The sequence below is a fragment of the Zootermopsis nevadensis genome, unplaced genomic scaffold (genome assembly GCF_977971745.1).
Source record: "Zootermopsis nevadensis isolate Lab colony 2312 unplaced genomic scaffold, Znev_1.0 Znev_ptg000005l, whole genome shotgun sequence".
NCBI classification, from domain to species: Eukaryota; Metazoa; Arthropoda; class Insecta; order Blattodea; family Termopsidae; genus Zootermopsis; species Zootermopsis nevadensis.
Window position 1 is genome coordinate 18940 of NW_028259137.1, and position 21833 is coordinate 40772.

Sequence of the window (21833 nt, forward strand, 5' to 3'; positions counted from 1 at the left end):
TTAAGGTTTGCTCTTTCTGGTATTTAAGATAGTTTAAACGAATCTGTATGGTTGAAGATTTCAGAAATTTCACATTTAAACTGTTTCTTATGAAGGCATCCTGAATTTAATAATAGCTGAACAGTTGTCATAGGAAGTTGAGGTTATATTAAGCCGAGCAAAACAAATTAATTAATGTAAAACATTTCTGTGAACTTAAAAGTGAGGATCAATATATCATGTTGATTTAAACTTTTACACATTTTTAAACATGTTACGAATTTTTGAAGCAAGCTTTCCTGATGACACAGTTAACAGGAACAACCAAATGGGAATTTTAAAGGCATGTAACATACCCAGTCAACTTATTGTAGCAATTTACAACATTTATAAAAAAATCAACCTCATTGCAATAAAAATGGAATCTGATCTCTCAGAATTGGAATTGTTAAGATAAACCTTTGAGATGGCTGGTAATTTCATGTGGTGCTCAGTTAAACATAGAATATGGTGTGAGTGTGTAGTAACATTGTTTGCAGTGCTGATAGAAGTTTTGTTTAATTCTCTTTGTGACATGGCTGAAAACAATGATTCTTGTTGTCTGTGGAGATGATTCAGTATGTATGGCTCCTTTTTTTCAGTATTGCTCTGGCCCCTCCTGTGACTTCTTGGCCAACATATTTGTTGATACTTTACAATTTCTTTGAAAAACACAGTTTTATTTTCCTCTTGCTTTACTGTTATTTCAGAAGGCATACCTGCACTCCCTGCCATAACTCAGTTTGTAGCAGTTGTTTGGCTATGGTGCAGGCGTCTCAGGTTTGATTCTCCATCAGGCTTTTACAATCATCATGTCTACAGTGGCTTTGGGGACTCAAATTTAATTAATTTTCTTATGTGTTTGCAAATATTCTTTCTCTGTTCTTTCATTAAAATTCAAGAATGAGAGTTGTACACTTGGTTTCTCAGTGTGAAAGGTCAAAAATACACCAGTATTTTATAACAGTGAAGCTTTATATGATGCACTGTGAGAATAGTATCAAGCATGTTAGACTAGGATGACTTGATTATGGATGGTGATTATTTCAAATGCAACAGAAACACAAACATTTGTGACATCACAAACATCAAACAAACGCTTGCCTGCTTGCTGCGTTTGCATTTTCAGATTGTTACATCACATAATGTTATTGATTTGGCAGCATACTATGCAGACCTTGTGATTATGGAAACAGGTGCTTGTGATTGGTTTTTTATGAGTGTGCATTTTTATAGTCTTCCTTATTAGATAGTTCATAAATAACTGCAATGAGAACCTGAAAGACTGCGATGTAGTTTTTAACTTGTCTATAAAAATACTCATTGTGGTGTACATTTTAGGAGTATTATTTCATTGAACAAGTAGACATAATTTTCTTCAACTAAGTACTTGTCATGATTAGTCAGTTGTTATCAGGAATCAAGAATTTGCAGAAATTTACGCATCCTCTCATATGTATTTGTTTTTTTAAGAACAATTGTGTTGTTGTTTTTTTCAGCTTTCCTGATTTTATTATAGTTACAGAGAATTTACAAATATCTGTGATAAATGCTTTAATTTATTTTACAGATGCGAGATTTAAATACACTGCTTTTGCATAAGAATATGAAAGCTAGCAGTTAGATTGATAATCAGATAATCTGAAAAGGTGTTACTATGTAATAACTGAATTATGGACGTAACACATTGAGGAACGAACTGCACTCTCGTTCTGAAATGTGAATGAGGAAAGAAAATAAATGAACACAAAGGGTTAAAAAATAAATGACATATTATGACTTCCAAAACAATTATAGACGTGATGATTCGAAGGATATTTCATGGGGAATGTGACCCTGGTCACCTGTACTATAGGTAAGCACACTTCCAACTGAGCTATTGCAGACAACACAAGTGTACATCCTTTTGTGAGACGTATCAGGTAAAAGTAAAGATTGTGGAAAATAACATTTTGTATTAGAGAGACTCAGTGGATGGCTGACACAATATTTTGGTGATAAAGTCAGAGGAGGGTCCATTGCCATCATGGAATATCTTGGGCAAAACTACGAGGTAAGGTCTGTGCTAACAAGGGATATCCTGCACGTAGTGGCCAAAGGGTTAATAGTGGTATGACAAATATGCTGTTGATTGGTGTGTGTTATTTACAAATTGGCTGTGGGTTTTTGTGTGGCCGATAAAAGGCGATTCCTGTAAGATTCATAATAGATGACAAATTAAAATAAATATTAAATGTGTCGGTGAAATGTATACTTGATGTCTTTTCATATTTTATTTATTTGGGAGTCTGTAGTTTATGTGTACATTATTGTTAAATAGTATTTTAACCATTTTCTGTATTTTAACAGGTGCTTGTTCATATTCAACAACGCCATCATCAGGAAAAAGGATCCAAGACTCCGATCGGTGGTGATCGATTTATTCCTGTTAGAAGTGCAACCAATGTTGAACTTGCACATTATAAGGTAATAAATATGTTGGTGTTTATGAAACATGCAGGTTGTAATGGTTGTGAACCTTGAGAGATTACCTCATGATATGTGGAAAGTTTGAGAACTGTATTGAGTCACTAAACACGTGATGTTTCCTGGTATTTCTGTAGTATATAGACACTGTTTAAAATGTTGTCTTGTAGGTGGTACAAGCAATATTGAGGAATGTGCCATGATGCATTGTTTTGAGAAGTGGGTAACTACCTACGAAAGTTACGTTCATTATTCATGTCAGTGTGTGTCAGAATAACAAAGAAAAATGGGGTTCGATCTTTGATGTGATTTCTTGTCAGGTAACCCAGGAACAACAACCAGATGATAAATTGATAAGCCCTTCATAGAAAGGATATCAGTGCTTCATGTCAGAGTATCTGTTTGGCAGAGATGTTAGAAATATGAGGCTTCTGTCATACAAGAACAAAGCACCAGGAACGCCGGATGTAAGTTTTCTACTTTTCTGTTTCACTGTAGTACAGCAGGTAATTCGTAGGTGATTGCCTCACCACAACGATTGTTACTCTTACTGCTTGCCAACTAAGAGAATTAGTGTTACGATGTGGAAGATCAGCACATACAGTAAAACACAAAGTAGCATGTTGGACACTGCAAATAACACATAACATTTTATTATTTGTGTCAGGAATCTCATATGTGTGTGTTGTTTATGGATAGTTCAATTCTGAAGCATTTTCAGGTGACTTTTTGCTTGTTTTATAGGGCTAGATTGCTCGTGTATTTAGTTGTATCAGTATTTATTTTTAGATCAGTTTTTTGTTAGCCAGAGAATTTCTGCATTCATTAACAGGAATTTAGCACTTACAAGTTAATCTAATAGTCTTCAAATTGAAATATTTTAGAGCTGCATGTAGAGCGTATCCAAAAGTAAAATTTGGTTTCTATCTAAAAAGTTTGGTTAAGCCTGTAGTATAAATGTTCAACTACTGTGTTTTGAAAGTAGCTGTTATTTGAACACTGTATTCTGAAAATTAATGGGCATCTTGTAAATCACTCGAGAAGTTCTGCTATAACTAGAAGTTATAATCTGATCTTAAAACTGTTTCTAAATATTTTATTAAATGTAGTTTTTCCAAGAAATAAATTTGACTTGATATTCTGTCAACATGTGTGACGAAAGTAAAAATTATTTATCTCATCTATTTTTTGTAATCAATTTGTTAAGCTTATAAATAGTTCTAATGTTGAGTTCTGTTTGGCAATTTTTTCATGGCATTGTAGTATAAACCCATTTATGTATATTCAATTGCAGGGATTCTTGGATCCCCTGAACGTCAAGTATTCCACGGCACGACCTTCAGGAAAGATTTTGACTCGATATATTCCACAAAGTCCAGACATAATTCTTGATGCTCCTGACATTGTGGATGACTATTGTAAGTTGGTATTTATGTATCTTGTAAGAAATCAAATTTGAATGTTTTATCAGCAGAAAATGGTCAAAGGTCGAAAAGCCCAACAATCAAAACTTAAAATTTACGTTTAGAGTGGAGTACAGGCCTCTTTCATGACACTTAAATGTTGCCTCAAAGGGAAGTTTAAGAACAATAGACTTAGAGCTGGTAAATTTTTCTTCGCTCATCTCAATTAGCTATGTAGTAGTAAAGCAGACACTTAACCCTTCAACGTGGGAATTTAAATTCCGCGCTGCTTGACGAGGAGTGGTGGCCATTTAAATTTTGCTCTAAAACACTTTATTTATCATAACGTTTGAACTATATAACATATAATGATCAATTCTTCACTGAAATCCTCTTAAAAGATGGTTTTATAATTTCAGCGTATAATATGAACATCCTGTGTGTGACAAATGCTAGTAGTCGATTAGACGTTGAGAGTTGTATGTTATTTATTGAAACGTCAGCATAAGTCAACACTACCAAAATACATAGTTTTTATCTTTTTCTAGCGGTTCCTGCACAAGACGCAATGTCTTTGAGGCATTGAATTTCTTTCCTGTGTCAATAATACGCGGGAGTAAATATGTCTGCGCCAGCTGATATTCTGACAGCGAACTGAAGGCCACATATATGCATCATACTTGGCAGTTATAACCGTCTCTTACTAAGAACTCTTCTGATTATAGACTTCTGAGTATAGGGCTGCTAAAATTGTTGATATTTGAAGACACAGATAAACATAACGGTATATCTATATATATATATTATGGAGCCCCTTGACCGTTTCAGATAATTTTTTTTCCTCTCTACTTCGCTGGAGCAGTTATCGTGTCATATGAGACTGAGAGAATGAGTTATCTTACCTCTACAAACAAACAGCTCAGTGTTCTTTGGAAGATTGTGTAACCTCTTAGGTCACGCATTTATTCAAAGACTAGCCTTTAGAGATCGAAGAATGCGACGTTGCCAATACATGATCAGAAAGAGCATTTCTTCCACACCAGATCAACTACAAACATCATATATCAGTCGTTATTGTTTCCATAATTATGGGCTTTTGAAATTAGGCTTAACAGCAGACCGGGAATTTAAATGCCAGGGCGTCACAAGACGTCCAACCACGGTGAAGGGTTAATGCTTGTAATTGGTTCATAAATATGATGGAAGCGAGACCAGAGCCTTATCTAAGAATGAACATTATTTTATTCTGAGTAATAGCAGTGGTACAGATGAAATGTGTGATTTTGGTTTTTGGGAATAAGTCGTATCGAATGTTGAAGGTGTTCCAGCCTTTCAGCAGTGGCTTCCTGAAAGGTGACATTATACACTGCAGTTATGATGCTTATGTTAATCCATTGATATTAGGTTATAATTCAAGGCCTTTTATTTCCGGTTGAAGAGTATATTTTGGTTTGTATTGATTTTGCTTTATGTCAATTAAGTGCATTTACAGAAGATTGAAAGAGTTTCACTATTTCATGCGACTTATTTGAAGAAAACCCTTGGTGCCACTTACGGTGGTTTAAGTGGATATATTTATTTATAATACGAGGCGCGTCCTCAAAGTAAGTTTCCCTGGGGCCGTTTACAGAAACAAAACACAATTTCATGGAAATATTTATTGCAACAGATACAGCAAGTGTCCAGCTATTTTTCAACATATTCGCCACCGGAATTGAGACATTTGTCATACCGTTGGACCAACTTTTGAATACCTGAGTCGTAGAAGTCTGCCGCCTGGGATTGGAACCACTGTGTGACAACCATCTCCGCCTCTCTGTCATTCTCAAAACGCTGACGCTGACCGGACAGGAATTTCTTGAGGTGTAGGAAAAGATGGAAATCACTGGGAGCGAGGTCCGGGCTGTAGGGTGAATGATTAAACACCTCCCAGCTGAACTCCTGCAGGAGACTTGCTGTCCGTCGAGCCGTGTGCGGCCTAGCGTTATCACTGACCGCACTTCACAGTCGGCGGGAGCTGGAATAAGAACCTCCATCTTCAACAGCTGCAACAATGCTACTGTGAGAACGCGGGAGGTGCCGTTAGTGCATGCGCCATGCTACGTCATTGCTCTATCACGTACGCACAGTTGCTTCGTGCAATATAAGGTTTGCTAGCTGTGGGACGAGTGGGAAACTTACTTTGAGGACGCGCCTCGTATTACCATAACAAATCAGCACTTCAGTACAGTTTATTTCCAGGAACCCTAGCCAATAATCTGGTGATTTTCTCCACATAATGAACATTTGTGCGATGCAGTTTTCAATGTATTGTATGCACAAACCCTGTGTAAATGACTTAATGTACAATGGACACCACTCAAGCAATGTGTTGAATCTGGTTTTCCTTACATGTTTTTGCAGTGAGAGTATATGTACATATTGTTCTGTTACATTGTAAAAGGTCTTTTACCTCATATATATCTCCATTGTTTTTATTTTTCTCTGTGTGTGTGTGTTCATACAGAGAATGTCCTTCAGTGGACGTAATTAGTTCTATCTGAATCTGAGATAACCCGTTAAAGTTTGAGGCTTTTCTGAAAAAGGTAATGTATTTTTACAGCTGCACAATTTTTGGTTATGCATAATACACTGTGCCTGTTTAAAAATTTTGTTCTAATTTGAATCATAGATTTTATTGTAATAGTGCTTGTTGTTTCAGATCTGAACCTGGTCGATTGGAGTCCGAACAACATTCTGGCAGTTGCTCTTAACACCAATGTGTATCTGTGGAAAGCTGGTACTGGTGCTACTCAGAAGTTGCTCAGTCTGGAAGGGAGTGATTTAGTATGTTCTCTGAGTTGGATACAGGAAGGAAATTGTCTCGCTGTGGGAACAAGTATGGGAGTTATACAGGTTTGTTATGTTACCCAAAAAGTATATATTTATCCACTAACAGATTTTTTTTTTATTATTATTGTACTGTCTGACGACAGGTCCATATGAACAGGATACTTCCATCCTTTTCTCGGACTGGAACCTGTCCATATATGTTCTTGGCAGATGATCCAGAAGTGGTTTGCCATTGCCTTCTTCTATGTGTATGGAGTATGAAGTAATTGTTGGGCATGTAAATTGTCTGCTCTTGAAAGATGTTACCTTCAAGTTAAGTGGGAAATGTAGATGAAACACCTGTATTCTTTGATATGACTACCAACTTGACAATATTCATGTTAAACATGGCTATGGGCTAACTTAGAATAACAGTAGGTGCTTGGAAAAACGGACACTCTTTGTTTTTCTGAAAAGAGAAAATAAATGATACGTGAGGGAAAATTAATTTAGAAGTTTTGATGCAGCTTGCAAATTATATATTATTGAAATTCAGGTATGATTTAGGTATGCACATGGCTTATATTCATATAAATATGGTGGTGTTATTGGTAGAAGGAACAATCAGATGGTAAAATGTATTTTAAATAACGTGGTTGAAGAACGGAGCAAGGTTCAAAGTGGCAGTTACAAAATGTCATGTAGCAGCTCCTCATTGAACACAATCACAGTGTGAAGAAAACATTTGCTATTAGTTTGTTTGGATATTTATTCTTGCAATTACATTTCTTTTTCTTAACTATTTATGTGAACAGTATTACTGTAGTACTGCAATCGCCCTGATGACGGAGGCAGTATGACCTCTGAAACATTGGTTAACATCGACCAGACTACACAGCGCAACAACCCAGAAGACAGAACTCGTCATACTCACCGCTGTGAAAACCTCAAATCTTACAATAAGTCTGCTGTCCCATTTTTGAATTCTCATTGTTTTGTAATTTTAGAATACTCAAAATGATTAATTGAATTGTTTTGCTTTTAAAGTTGTGGGATTGCAGCAACATGAAGCGAGTACGTATCATGGGCGGTCACTCGGCACGTGTCAGCTCTCTGTCGTGGAATTCCTACATTCTGAGCAGTGGTTCTGGTAGTGGTCAGATAATTCACGATGATGTTCGACGGAGAGATCACAGTGTGGCTGGGTTTTCCTCTCATACACAAGAGGTGAGAAACCGTGCATAGAGAACTTCCGGAGGATGGAGCCAACAGTTTGTGCTAACTATGCAGAATCCATTGGCATGTTTACAGACAGATTCATTCCCACAAAACTAAATAAAAGTCTACTACCCATCATTTAATCACTTCTGCTGACAAAGTACAAACATTATCTAGGCCAGTTTTAACAGTACCCTGGTCTGCTATCCCTCCCCACCACACCAAAGGGCATGCCATAATGTACGCAGTTAACTGCAGGGACCTAAGTTTCTGTTCAGGATAGTGATATATTCATGGCAGGAAAAGATTATAGTTTTGGGAAGGAACACTGGCGCTACGAATCTCGACACACCTTCCACATATCAAAAGTTCATTGTTACATTATTACCACTAAGGGAAAGTTTATGAATGAAAAGTCTCGATATCTGTGTTAAACATTTTTTCATCCTCTTAGTTCATAATTGTCTTAAATTTTTAAATCTGTTGCTCATTTGTCTCCTTGGACTGGGTTATTTAGTGGAAAAGTACTACATGTATTTTGTTACTTCCTTGAATCCACTGAAATATTTACACTGTTAAAAATTTCTTACAGGTATGTGGTCTTCAGTGGTCAGCTACATACAGAGAACTCATCTCAGGTCATGGTTATGCAAATAATCAACTAATTATCTGGAAATATCCATCAATGACAAAGGTAAATGATCATAATTTTAGTGAGATGAAATGTTAATAGAGAAGCGATTGAAAATGAATTGGTTATTTCTGAATGGTTTGTATTGGGAGATGTCTACGAATGTTCACTCAGGATATTTTCATGTATTTTAAAATTATACATATATAATTGTTTATTGTCTTCCTGTCTGACTTAGTGTTTAGCACGAAGAACATGATGTTTCTGATGCCCAGTCAGGCACCCATTAACAAATATTTTGTAACCAAAATCATCTTCCCCCACTCTCTATTTGCTTCATCATAAATCATAAGTCAGTATACGTACTTATGCTGCAGTACATGGCACTAACAACCCATCCGATGAGAACCTGAAATCTGAGAAAATGTTTTTCCAGTACTGTCATGGCAAACTTTGTAATTTATGTTTATTTTGATATTGTTCCCATCACCTTTACTCTGCCGTGCTTGAGGGAATGAAAGAAGAAAATGGGGTGGTTTTCCTGGCCTCTCAATTTGGTCTCAACCCACAACTCCTGTGCTTCTTCCTCTTGACCTTTCTTCTGTCTCTGTTGTGTTTCTTAACCTGTCATTCCCATCTTTATCACAGCCTCCATTATGAACATTTTCCTTTCACTTTCATGTTCAAAGCCTTCTTTGGGATTTGTCTATTATTCATTCTTAATAATCCATTGCCCATACCATCTCATTCTGTTCTTTGTTAGTTTCTCTTCCATGGCATTTAACTTAGATTCTCTTTCATTTTTTTAATTTTTTATCATATCTCTTTTAGTTTATCAGTCTTGCATCTCTACTGCCATTAATCTAGTAGTTCAGGATTTTACTATTTAACATAAGAATTATGATCCTTAAGTGCCTATTAATTTGGATTGAAACTCTTTTATTTTGATCATTGCACTGGGTGAATATTTTAAATTTGTACAGTTACCACAGACGTAAATAACTTCTGTGGTCCCCATACAAATTTATAAAGTATTTCCATAAAATATTTTTCATCTAAATGTCAGACAGGATCTTGTCGTCCAAACAAAACACTAACACAATATGAATACCAGTACCACCTTCTGCGGGCAGAGTCAGTTTGTATTTTTACTGCAAGAGTTTATTGCCAAACCCCAAAGCTGGAGAACTGGTCCTTGCGTAATTTTATCAGTAAAATTAGAGAATTGATTAAGTTAATTAAATCAAGTCTTGAATTAATTTCAGGTTGCTGAATTAACTGGACACACAGCACGGATATTGCAACTGGCTATGTCTCCAGATGGAAGCACAGTGTTGTCTGCTGGTGCAGATGAAACTTTAAGATTGTGGAAATGTTTTGCTCCTCATCCTGCCAAGAAGAAGAAAGAGGTAAGAGACTCTAAGGCTGCTCTGAGCATGTTTAAGGGAATTCGATGACGAAATTTGGTCACACAAATTATAATGTATCTATTGAAATCCTGATGTTGAGTGAACAAATAATTTGTTGTTATTGTGAACTGTCTAGTAACTTACATAAATGTTCAAGATGTGTACTTATGTGGAGTGTTATGCAGGACTGCTTGTGATATTGGTGATATGTACATTTATTTGTTTTATTTATACAATTTTATTAGGTTATTAAATGGTTTAAATTATTACAACAGTATTTTCTTATTTATGGCGTCCAGTTTTCACCCACCTGTTCACAGTGGTCAGTTTTATGAATGTATTAATATAATCTTATTCATGGAAAATTGTATTAGTAGTATTCATACTTTATATGGCGACGTTCAGAAACCGTAAAATCATTATGTCTCTGTTAGGAAAGGAAGATACCACTTTTCTGGAGGACAGTGATCAGAGAAGTTTGTTATTCATTTTGGTAATTTAAATTAATTGTATATGCATTTGTTGTGCTATCACTGCACACGTTGCGAATGAATATAAAATGAGAATTTAACTAACAAAACATAATCTGTCTGTATAAAGAAAGCCATCAACTGAAGACAGAGTAAAGCCAAATCCTGAAATGTGTATACCACATGCATATCAGACAGTGGACAATGTCTGACGTAATATTAGTATAATGAATGAACCATTGTTATGAACTTGTAGTAGATCAGCCTGTGCCTTACTGGTTAATTACATATTGAGACTATACCTTCCGTGTAGGATCCGAAGCTTTCAAGGCGACTAAGTATAATGAATTCTTGTTGGGCTACCAACAGTGTAAGGTTTTTTTCTCCATTAAAGCAACTTACAAGGCTCGTAGCCCGAGAACAATTCATTAAACCTTCCTTATTCATTTTTATGTACACTGACTGGTACATTTTTGTCCAAAAGCTGTTCTGCAATTCTAGCAGAATAATGTAGAAAAATTTATGTTATCAGTTTAGGCTGTAGCTAAGCTTTCCTTGTGTTCAAAAATTGTTATGACGTGGAAAGGTTGAGAATTTCTCTTCTTTGAGAATGCAGGAGTGATGAAGTACCTGACTTAAGATATGGGTTAATTCTGGGCTTTTGTGAATGGGTAATGAACATTGCCTGAGGTTTCATAACATCACAGAGTTACGTGAACAGCTGAATAAAAAAATGTAGTTTGTTAGACAGGACTTGCCATAAGATATTGAAATTTGTGTTCAATCTCTGAGTGAAATAAGTCAGACTGTATTCTGGTATCATTAATACCAAATGCTATTTTTCTTTCTTGTAGGACAGAACATGAAATAACTTTAAGGCAACTAGAGCACAATCTTTTATCCATTATAAAGAACACACAAAAATGTCTCGTTGAGTTTGGCTTCACTAGTGTTAGTGCATTAGCTGTACTATCAGGTGCATAAGCATTACTTTATATTCATACTTTGTTCTTTGTTATATTACATTTGATGCACTTCTGTAATATCCCTGTCCTAGAAATCTATTTATTTTTTCTGTGAATATGTTGTAGAGCGAGACTTTACTAGTACAAACTATAGAAGAGCACATGCTAATGAATGGCATTTGGCAAGACAGCTTCAGATTTTCTCCTTGCCACTACATCAGGACTGGCTACCCCAGTCTTTTATGTAGTGGGAACTGGGAACTCTTTCCCCAAGGATTGAAGTGGCCAGAGTGTGAAGCTATTCACTTTTCTCCATCTAGTGTTCATGTGCCTTACTTCCATGTTTACACTTATTCAAGGTAAGGGAACAACTTTATATTTTGCTTCTACATATTAATGTAAAGTTTTGTTTTCTTGGCGGCAGTTTTAATTATCATTTTGGGGGTGGTGTATTAAGACTTGGTTTTACCTACCGAATGTAAATATTTTTATATATCGCAGAGAGCTAATTTTTTCTTATTTTACATTTTAATACAGTGCCAGCAACCGTTCTCAGAGGACGTCATTATAATCCTGAATCCAACGCCTGAAGATTTGGAAGTGAATAGCACGAGGCTGGAGGCTCGCCAGGCCCACTTAAAAGCTGAAAACAAAGCTGAAAGAGCACAATACAAAGGGGAAGGTAATAAAACAACTTCATCAACAGAAACATCGAATAATAGTCAGGACATTGCAAATAAGTCATCAGATCTGTCAAGCAGAGTCCATGATTGTAAAGAAGAAACCAGTTCGTTTGTTAGTGGAGAGGAAGGATGACAGAAATCAAAATTACAAAATGAGAAATCACATCCAAAGTTGTTGCTGAAGCGTGACAATAAACTGAATTGTATGTTGATGGCATCTAACTACATTTCTAGAGTTTTATGTAGTTGTTAGTTTAAAGTGTACTTGATATTATATTGGATGATTTTGGGAAGTGGCAATAATGTAATTAATCATTGTGAATTCACATCATCTACAATGTAACACCATGCATTCTTATAGGTGGTTACATTCCTCTAAAACTTTGGTAAACTGTCTATAAGACTGAATACACTGTGTGTCACATGTATGTTATAAACCAGCTTGTGAAGGGTTATTTAGAAGGAAATTGGTTGAAGAGTTTGCTTACTGCTTTTTAGAGCTTGAGTTAAACACATGCAGATTTACATTGTATTTTCCTGAGAAACTAAATGTTATTTTTCTTGCATTACTGGTATGAAATTTTCTTTACCCACTAAGAGACAAATAGGGAGTGACACAGGAGATCCAGTATTTGAGAAGATGAAAAGGGCATATAGTTTGGCCAGTGATCCAGAAGCCACTGATGTATTTAAATCCTTGTTCACATCCCATCAGAAAGCACATGTCTGAAAAACATGTCTGTGATTTTAGTATTTAATTTTACCTTTATTTCATTGGTTTTGTAGATTTCCATTATGTTTTGTGGTAATAGATTTGGGATGTTTTTCTCTTGAAGTATTTTGAACAATAAGGGTCTGTTTACAATATCAAATGGTTTTTTTGTTATCTAAAAAGGCCACACGTGTTTCTAAATTAAATTCCTATGTTCATTCTATTAGCAATTTCAAAGTAAATATACCATTAATACATGTTCTACCTTTCCTAAAACAATTTCGATATTCAAGAGTAAACTGTTTGCAAAAATTTTCAATTTGTTAGTTAGTAATGTACTATATATTTTGCAGCAGGTATTTAAAAGACTCTGTAGTTCTGTGCATTTCTTTTGTCACCCTTTTCATAGATTGGAATAAGAATACTTCTTCTCCATTCTGTCGGGATTTCGTTTGATGTATATATGTTGTTGAAGAAATTCAGAAGTCGGTTGTGAAATTTATTTCCAGCATATTTGTAGAGCTCAGAGTTCATTCCATCTTCCCCTGGGGATTTACCATTTTTATTTTCTCCATTACAATTTCTAGTTCTCCTTGTGTAAAATTATTTTCTTTGTCATTTTCTGAAGTCAGTATTGTTTCATCACAAGTCCGATCATGCCATACTTCCCTGTAGTAATTTAAGAATCGTTCGTTAGAGCAGCATGTTATATTAACAGATTACTTTATGTCTTTTTCATATAATTCAAAATTTTGAAAGCACATGTTCTTACTTTATTTAGATCTGTATCAAGGTATGATATAAAAGTATCCCAATGCTACGTCTTTGTTGAACTTCTTTTCTTGCAGTAACTTTTAAACTTTTATATTCTATGCAGTCTTCTGATTTTTGTGTGTTTAACCATCCGTTATATGCCAATTTTTCTTCAATATTATTATTTGATTTCTTCATCCCATTTATGTAGTCTCTTTTTGGAATGCATTTTCTATATTTGCCTAAACTTTCATAAGCAGCATTCCATCATTGCTTATAAGAATATTTCAAATTTGTGTGTTTATTGTTTTCTGATACAACCATTTTATTCTGTGATCATTTAATAATTTAACTTTATAAAAGAATTCTCTTTCTTTCATTTCTGTTATTTTTCTGATCGAAAATCATTTAGGTGGGAATCTAAGCTAAGCTTTGCCTAAATAATGATCAGAGCCGATTTAGTGTCCTCTGTATGTTCTAACATTGAGAAATAGTTTTGTTCCTTTGACATTTGTTATGAAGTAATTCTAACGGATCGTGAATTTCTTGCAGACCAAGTGTACTTATGAATTTTTTTATGTTTGTAAAAAGAGTTCATAATTCTCATATTGTTATATTATGAAAAATCTACTGGTTTCTGACTATTCCTATTCAGAAATTGTTCTCCAAATTATCCAGTTTCATTATCATTTGGGGTGTTTCCTATTCTAGCATTAAGGTCGCTTTCTAGTAGTATGTAATCATTTTTGTTTACTTTACTTTACTAATTATATCTTTTAATTGTTTGTAAAAATTCTCACTCTCATCCTCTCTCCCTTCTTCTGGGGCATACAGGGCATGTAGTGTTAATTTTCATATATTAAATTTGATTCTGATTTCTAATATTCTTTCATTGTAGAATTTATAATGGAGAATTTGATTTTTTTACTGACTTGTGACACCATATTGTTACTCTTGCTTGAGCACAGATGTTTCTGTCTACACCTGAATATATAATTCTGCGATTCAGTAGTTCTTTATGATGTTGTCTTTGTTTCTGTGATAGCTACAATTTTGATATTACTTTAATTTAAAATGGAGTCTAATTCATGTTCTTTATAATTTAAACTTCATACACTGCCAGTTGCAAAGCTACGGAAGTTCTCTTTCTTTCACAGTTGTTTTACCTTGTTCATGCTACGGTCTGTCATTGTTTGATCTGTCCTTTATTTGTCATTTGAGGATTGAAAGAAATTGTATATCCCGGGACAGGTTTCTAGCCTGACACTTTTTAAGTCCTGTGGTGGGACTGCCACCTTATAGCCTCCTGGACAGGCTTCTAAATGGCATATGCACCATTGCAGATAAAACATCCCACTGTGACACGGACCCCAGTGCATTTTTTGTTAAACAGGTTATAACCCAGGAAGTTGAAGATGGGAGTTGGACAGGAGTGGCTATATGAGACGCATCAATAACCTTTGCAATCCTTAACCAAAGAAAACTGCTAAAATTAGCCTTGAAATTGGCCATGATCACTTCCTATCATATGCTTCAGAATTTATTATTCTCAATCGCGACAGAAGCAAACTGTGTTCACGTATGACAAATATGCGTTAAGTAATTCCTGAATTACAGAAGATTTGCATTCATTACCAACTGGATAAGCCACAAAACCCTTCAGTCAGGGCAATGTAACCAATATTGACCATGGTTTGACCAGAGATGTACTGAATACAAAACTAGAGCTTAACGAGAGTTTGGTTAGAAGGCATTTTATCTAGCAACACCATCGATACGGTATGCAGGTAAGAACAGTGATATGCTGTCATTCAGACTTTCAGTAACAAACACACGAAAAATACTCCAATAAACATAGTATCCTAAGTTATGCTGCAGGGTAGCAACACATTCTATTTGCACATCTACTGCAACTACTTAACTCCGTGTTATGGAATCTTACAGGTAATGAGATATTCGAAAAAGTTCTGTCACACACCAAAATGGTCCAGTATTTTCTCTGCAAACGAAGTCCAAAACTATTGTTATTACTAACGAAAATTCAGATTCACACATTTCAACAAGTACAAAATACGTCTGTTTTCATGCATAATATTAACTCTTTATAGCCAAATGGTAAGCATATGTGCCACTGCTTTAGCAGTACCAACTGCTGTTTGAGTCTTGTGTGATTCTCAACATGAACACCGATTATTTCCTTAAACAGCTTTAAGCATATGATCAATGAAATGGTGAAATATGTTTTCATTTCATACGGACTGAACTATTATGTATTATTCAGATGAGTTTCGGTTTCATCTGGGGAATGATTAAGCTTGCATTGTTTATTTCTAATATTAAACTTCATATTCTTGATGATTTTAGGAAATATAATGTAGTAAAACTAACTAGCTCCCTACTAGCAGAACCTGGAGGTCCAACACCAACAATATGACTACAAATTTGGAATTGAAAGTGACTTTTTTCACATTTTGGGATATAGCAAACAATGAATTACAAACACATTCTGTGAATGATGCATCATATTATATTCACACATATATATGAATGTATATACCGCCAACATACATAAATTATGATATTTCAGTTAATATTTTAAGTGGGATACTGCCTCAAGTGGCCCAATAGGCAAGCTGCCACAGAACCCTTTGTTATATTTACTGTATCAACACTATCAGAGCAGTCAATGTAAGTGCTATGTGTACATATAACCAGAACATTAAACTGCTACATTTTGTTGTATTATATGTATATGGTCATGGGTTAAGAAAAAGACCCAATTCACTTCCATCTCCCCAATTGAACCAACAAATGTTGATTCCGTAAGTTGTGATAGCAGAAGTATCCTTTAGGGTTATTCTATATATTTTGATATCCATACTTTTATATTAATGTGCCACAGATCTTCTTGTTATTGGGGTTTTCTCATTTTCACTAGTTTCCCATTCCAGACACCTTCCCTCAAATTCTCTTCCTTGATCATTTTATGAACACCACGCATTTGCTGTCCCCCTTTCACATTTTCCAATTTGTGTCCATCTACAGTCCATTGTTATTTCTACATCACCATTCCCAACATCTTAACACACAAATTAATGTGATTACAAATTGTGCAGTTTAACAGTCCCTTTGTTTCTTGCCCTATTTCATAACATTCAGTCAGCATTCTTGTTACAACGTGAATTGCTTAATTCTTCTGACAACCTCTTTGTGTGAACGACTTTTCTTTAATGACTTATTCTGAGCTATCCTTATCCTTAATAACATTTTAAGAATAACATGTATTACAACATTCCCGTGCAAAGGATGAATTTAATGAAAATGTTTTATAGTTCTATGAGTCACATCTGTGTTTACACACAAGTAATGTTCATGGCACATGTAAGGTCTGTCTGACCTAAAGCAACATTTGCAATGACCTATGGTGAATTTTTTCTAAGTGTAAATAACACAAGTCTGAAGATTTCTGACAGTGATGCGTTACATAACCTGTAAAACATGTTTTTATGCACTTTGCACATTTTCTAAATTAAAAATAGAATCACAACACTTCAGAAGCTTGATTATGCTTCCATCTTTGCCTTCCAAATCTGTGATTTTATTTATAATTTACTTGAATGACAAAGGTCAAAAAGAAAACAATTTTACCGATAATAAATAACACTAACCCTCACGTAAAGATTCATATTCAGAATTATAGTGTTACCTGGAAGACTTGGGTGTTTGAAGGAGGATAACATTAATTATAATGGTTCTGAAGGAAAGAGGTCTGCTGGATTCATCTTACTCAGGATAGGGTCCAGTGGCAAGCCATTTTAAAAATGGTAATGAAAATTCTGGTTCCATAAAAGGAGAGGGATTTCTTAACTAGCGAGTGTCTATTAGCACCTCAAGAACTCTGCACCATAGACTTAGTTTTAAGATATTTATTATGCTGAATTCTTTGTGGCACAGCAAAATTTATTAAAGTTTCAGATATTGTTTAATTATAGCATTTCCTTTATCCAAGTCAGTTCACATTGTTAAGGGCTCTCACAAAATGTCAATCACCTTAATAATGAATATTAATATTTAAGTAATCTGTTGTGTTTAATGTTTTGAGTTAATGTAATAATTATACCTACTCCTTAACCACTGTCTTGACAATCACATGATTTTAGTACTGAATCCAGATTACTTCCATTGGGCTGAATATTAAAAACATCCTTGTACTTCCAATACGAGGACAGTTCTACCTTTCCTTCTAAAAGTATATGTTATACACTTACTTGATGGAGCTGAATCCTTCCTGAGAAGCCAACAGTCGCTACGCCACTCAAGAGATTCCCATCATTACAGAACCTTATATTTTATATTTTCAGAAAAAGTAGAGATTGTTGAGCCAAAACCAACCACAATGACTCCGAAACTTACAATGCACATATTAATATGTATGAAATATATACATATTACATTAAGGTAGATTGTTATTGTTAGACTTGTTTCTTTCTCTGATGCTGTATACCCTCTTGTTTGTATGCTCCTCAGACACTTCAAGGTTAAGTAGCTTTTTCTTTTAGCTCATATTGAGCGATCATGTCAGAAAGGCATATTTGCATAATCGAAGATATCTGGTCTACTCCTTACTTACTTACTCTGTGAAGCTAAGTCCTTCCTGAGAAGTTCCTGAAAGTACATTTGTTTATATTACATAAATGCTGAAAATTCTGCATGTTTAGTAATTCCTGGCTAGCTGGTTTGATTCCCAGTAAGGGTAATATTTTCTTCACCTCCACGTCATACTAGGCTGAGGCAAACACACCCTCATCCAGTCTGTGTCAGGGGCTCTGTCCCTGGGGTATGAAGCAGACTTCTCGAATCTTGTGCTGAAGTTAAGAATGCGTGGAGCTCTGCCTTGATTCCCCATAGGCTTTCATGTTAAGGTACGTAATTAAGTAAGAGGGACAAATTTAATTTTATCCTTAGTAGTAATAGCGTATTATGAAGAAATGACTAAGAATAATTTTTAGGTGTCTTTTAAACTTTATGTCAAGGAATTGCAGTACTGACAATATAAGTTTGAGATAAAGGATTTGCTTATGTTTTTTTATAATGAGAATCAGCAAATATTGGGGTGATCAGATAAATTAGGATCAGGGTGTGGCACACATAAGAGAGATTAGAAATGCAATTTCTCATCTGATGAAATAACCAAGTGCTGGAGACTTGTAAGGATCCATTAATTCTGCTTCTTTATCTAAGTGAAGAGTGTGGACTGTGCGTGACTAAAGTTTCGTCTGGGGTTCCACAGAATATTAAATTAAATAGGTTATTAGACATTGACTTCAGATACTTTTCAGTTTATCTTTCTGAATTCTCTTACCATATAATTTGTAGTTACAGGAAAGTTACTGAATTCTTCAAAAACCAGTATATAATGTTTAATTACATCATTGGCAAAATAGAATTGCATAGATTGCTAGTGTTGCTTTGGTTCATCATGTTGGTATCACTGTTATTAGTATTATTTTTAGAGCATATTTTTAACAAATAAATGCATATTTTTAACAAATAAACGCATATTTTCAAATGCTTCTGTCAAGAGTTTTATATGCAGTTTTCAGTGCCTGTATTTTGTAATGAAATTTAAAAAAGAAGGAATGAAGACAGAGTGAAGAAAATAGAGTGTCTGGTAAAGGTTCAAGAGGAAAGGAAGAATGTTTTAAATTATCTTTATAAACAAGGAGTAAGGAAATAAAAATATGAATATTTATGGATATATATAATAGAATGATGATTGGCATATGATTGTACTGTAATCAAAGTTTATGCTTGCTAACAAAGATGCCTGGTTCGACTTTTGGCACCAATTAGAGTAAAAAAGAGCAGTGAATGTATATCAGATGATAACATATGATTTTTCATGACATCTGCTTGTAACAGGTTTTGAACACAGTATATCAGGCCCAGCAGACATGTCCTTCAGAACAGACGCACTCCTCACTTCCTTTGGAGAAATGGCCTCCTCGCACAACCAGGTTATGTGGAAATATCCCCTTCAAGTCACGTGCCCAATTAAACCCGGAAGAATAATAAGTGATGTCTATTGCAGAAGAATTTGAGGAAAGAGTTTGGACACCATAAGCAAAAATTGTTTATCCCATATAAATTGTAGTGTGAATATTGTTGGATTTCCCATAATGGAATATTTATATTTTATCTCACTAATACAATCTTCATATTTTATATTCTGTGTTTAATGAATCCTTTGATCAAAGCTGGTGATAGCAATATTCAAAATTTGATTCTTATCACAAACAGAACACAGCTCTCCACCATTGTGAGGATCAGTTGGTTAATGCTCTTATGGAAATGGTTGCTGTTTATTTTGAGAATCATACAAAGTACATATAAATATAGTCCGTGGGAAAAATGCAGTCAGTGATTATTAAAGCACGTGGCATATTTAATTTCCTGTAGTGTGTAAGGAGGTAGCCACGGTGGTCTAGCGGTTAGAACGCTGGCCTTGTAATCCTGGGGTCTCGGGTTTGATTCCCGGCGGTGCCCGAATTTATAACGTGTGTTGGGCAAGACCGTGGTCTAGGCATCACGGAGTTTTCCTCCGGGTGCTTCCCCGGTTTCTCCGTGGCATCCCAACAATTACTCCATTAACACACAGAAGAAGGCAATGGCAAACCACTTCTGGATCATCTGCCAAGAACGTATATGAACAGGTCCCAGTCCGAGAAAAGGATGGAAGGATCCTGTTCATATGGACCTGTCGTCAGACAGAACACTAAATAAAAAATAAAAAGTCTGTAAGGGGCTAATGTAGATGGATCAGAATTGCTGGACACTTTGCATGCATTGAATGACACAAGTGATACATTCAGAGTTTTGATTGGGGATCCTCAGTTTCAGAGAGGATAGTTTGATGTAGGCAACTTAACAATCACAGGTTCTGGGGAGAGATGAGATTTTTGTTTACCACAAAGAAAAGACGACAATCCCGACCACCATAACAAATCGTGACTGTTTCTATGATGTCACCAGAGATGTCAGTGCGAGCAGAGCGCGCTCATTTCAAATCGTTTGAAAGATAAATTCGGTGTCCGCATTACCTTAAATGCCGTGACATCCCCCTCTCACTTCCCCTGTTGTTAGACACTGAGATTCTGATCGTTTACAACGGATACTGGAAGTAATTTTAAACATTTGTTTAATCGCTTCACTTTGGCTGAATGTAATAATACACACAATATTCGTATTACTTGAAAAAGAGTAAAACAATGCTGGACAACACTGTCAAGTCTCTCCAGCAGGTGACTCCCTTTCGTCAGATACATCACGAAGTCATAAGTCAGAAATGCATCATGAAAAGGATTGAAAAAATTTCTTCCGCTTCGATCATTGTACTCAAAGCCGTTCTTGTACTGCGCAAGCGTACTCGACACTAACATTGCGAAATCCCCTCTTTCTGCCATCCGTCAAAAACAGTCATCCCCAACGCCAGCGCAGTGACTGCGGCGAGATAGTATCTTATCCGTAGAGTCATTCAAATATCTGTCAAATCCCGAGTGGCACCCGAAATCCAATTTTGATCGCACCAGCTCATCAACGGTACGAACCTGTTTTTCGAACCCTGGATTTATGAGGTTAAGAACAAAAGGTACACCGCGTTGATGTGCAGGCAATATATGACCCAGATCAGAAATAAAAGTCGGGTCTGAGATGCACGCGGCAGTTCTGGTAGTGAGACCCCGAGCACGACGGCCCACACGTGAGTCAAACTTTTGACCAGAATTTCGTAAGACGTCTCCTCGGAAAGACAACTCATGCGCCATAACAGCAGGGCTACTGAGATACTGAGAACGATGATGCCCACCTACGTTTCCTTCTCAAAACTCCTGTACAAGCCTTTCCTTTGCGGCACCTGATTGGGACGTCTCACGTGCCACACCAATGAGTCTTTCAAATGAGGGTCCGTGCATTCCAACACCTCGCATAATTCCGTGTCCAGAAGTAAAGCTCCAAAACCTAGCTCACTTACGTCATTGAAGGGATTTCTCTTTATGCCAGTCCATGTGTTATTGGGGAGTTTGTCTCCCCATTTCTCATTTCCGGTCAAGTTCAGCTGAAACCGCAAATTCATCTTCATTATCGATTGGAATAAACGTCCCTCGAGACCGTCTTTCGATGTCACGTCAGGGTTGTTGTTGTAAGGTAGAATAACAAATGGCTCGATTTCAGTTGTCGAAACCTTGATGCTGCATCCTTTCAAGTCATGGGGAATCTTCTGTGGGAACAAAGAAGAA

The 21833-nt window shown here is 35.8% G+C and overlaps 1 protein-coding gene across 1 annotated transcript; it reads left to right on the top strand.

Annotated features, from left to right (window-relative positions):
- Positions 1 to 15: 15 nt before the first annotated feature.
- Positions 16 to 14421, top strand: LOC110840969 (cell division cycle protein 20 homolog). Its single transcript, XM_087343192.1, has 10 exons — positions 16 to 1873; positions 2368 to 2484; positions 2805 to 2951; positions 3779 to 3902; positions 6589 to 6782; positions 7746 to 7925; positions 8509 to 8610; positions 9813 to 9956; positions 11518 to 11750; positions 11929 to 14421. Exons 3-10 carry the CDS (start codon positions 2871 to 2873, stop codon positions 11960 to 11962), a joined length of 1092 nt encoding a protein of 363 aa, XP_087199318.1. The 5' UTR covers positions 16 to 1873; positions 2368 to 2484; positions 2805 to 2870; the 3' UTR covers positions 11963 to 14421.
- Positions 14422 to 21833: the final 7412 nt, after the last annotated feature.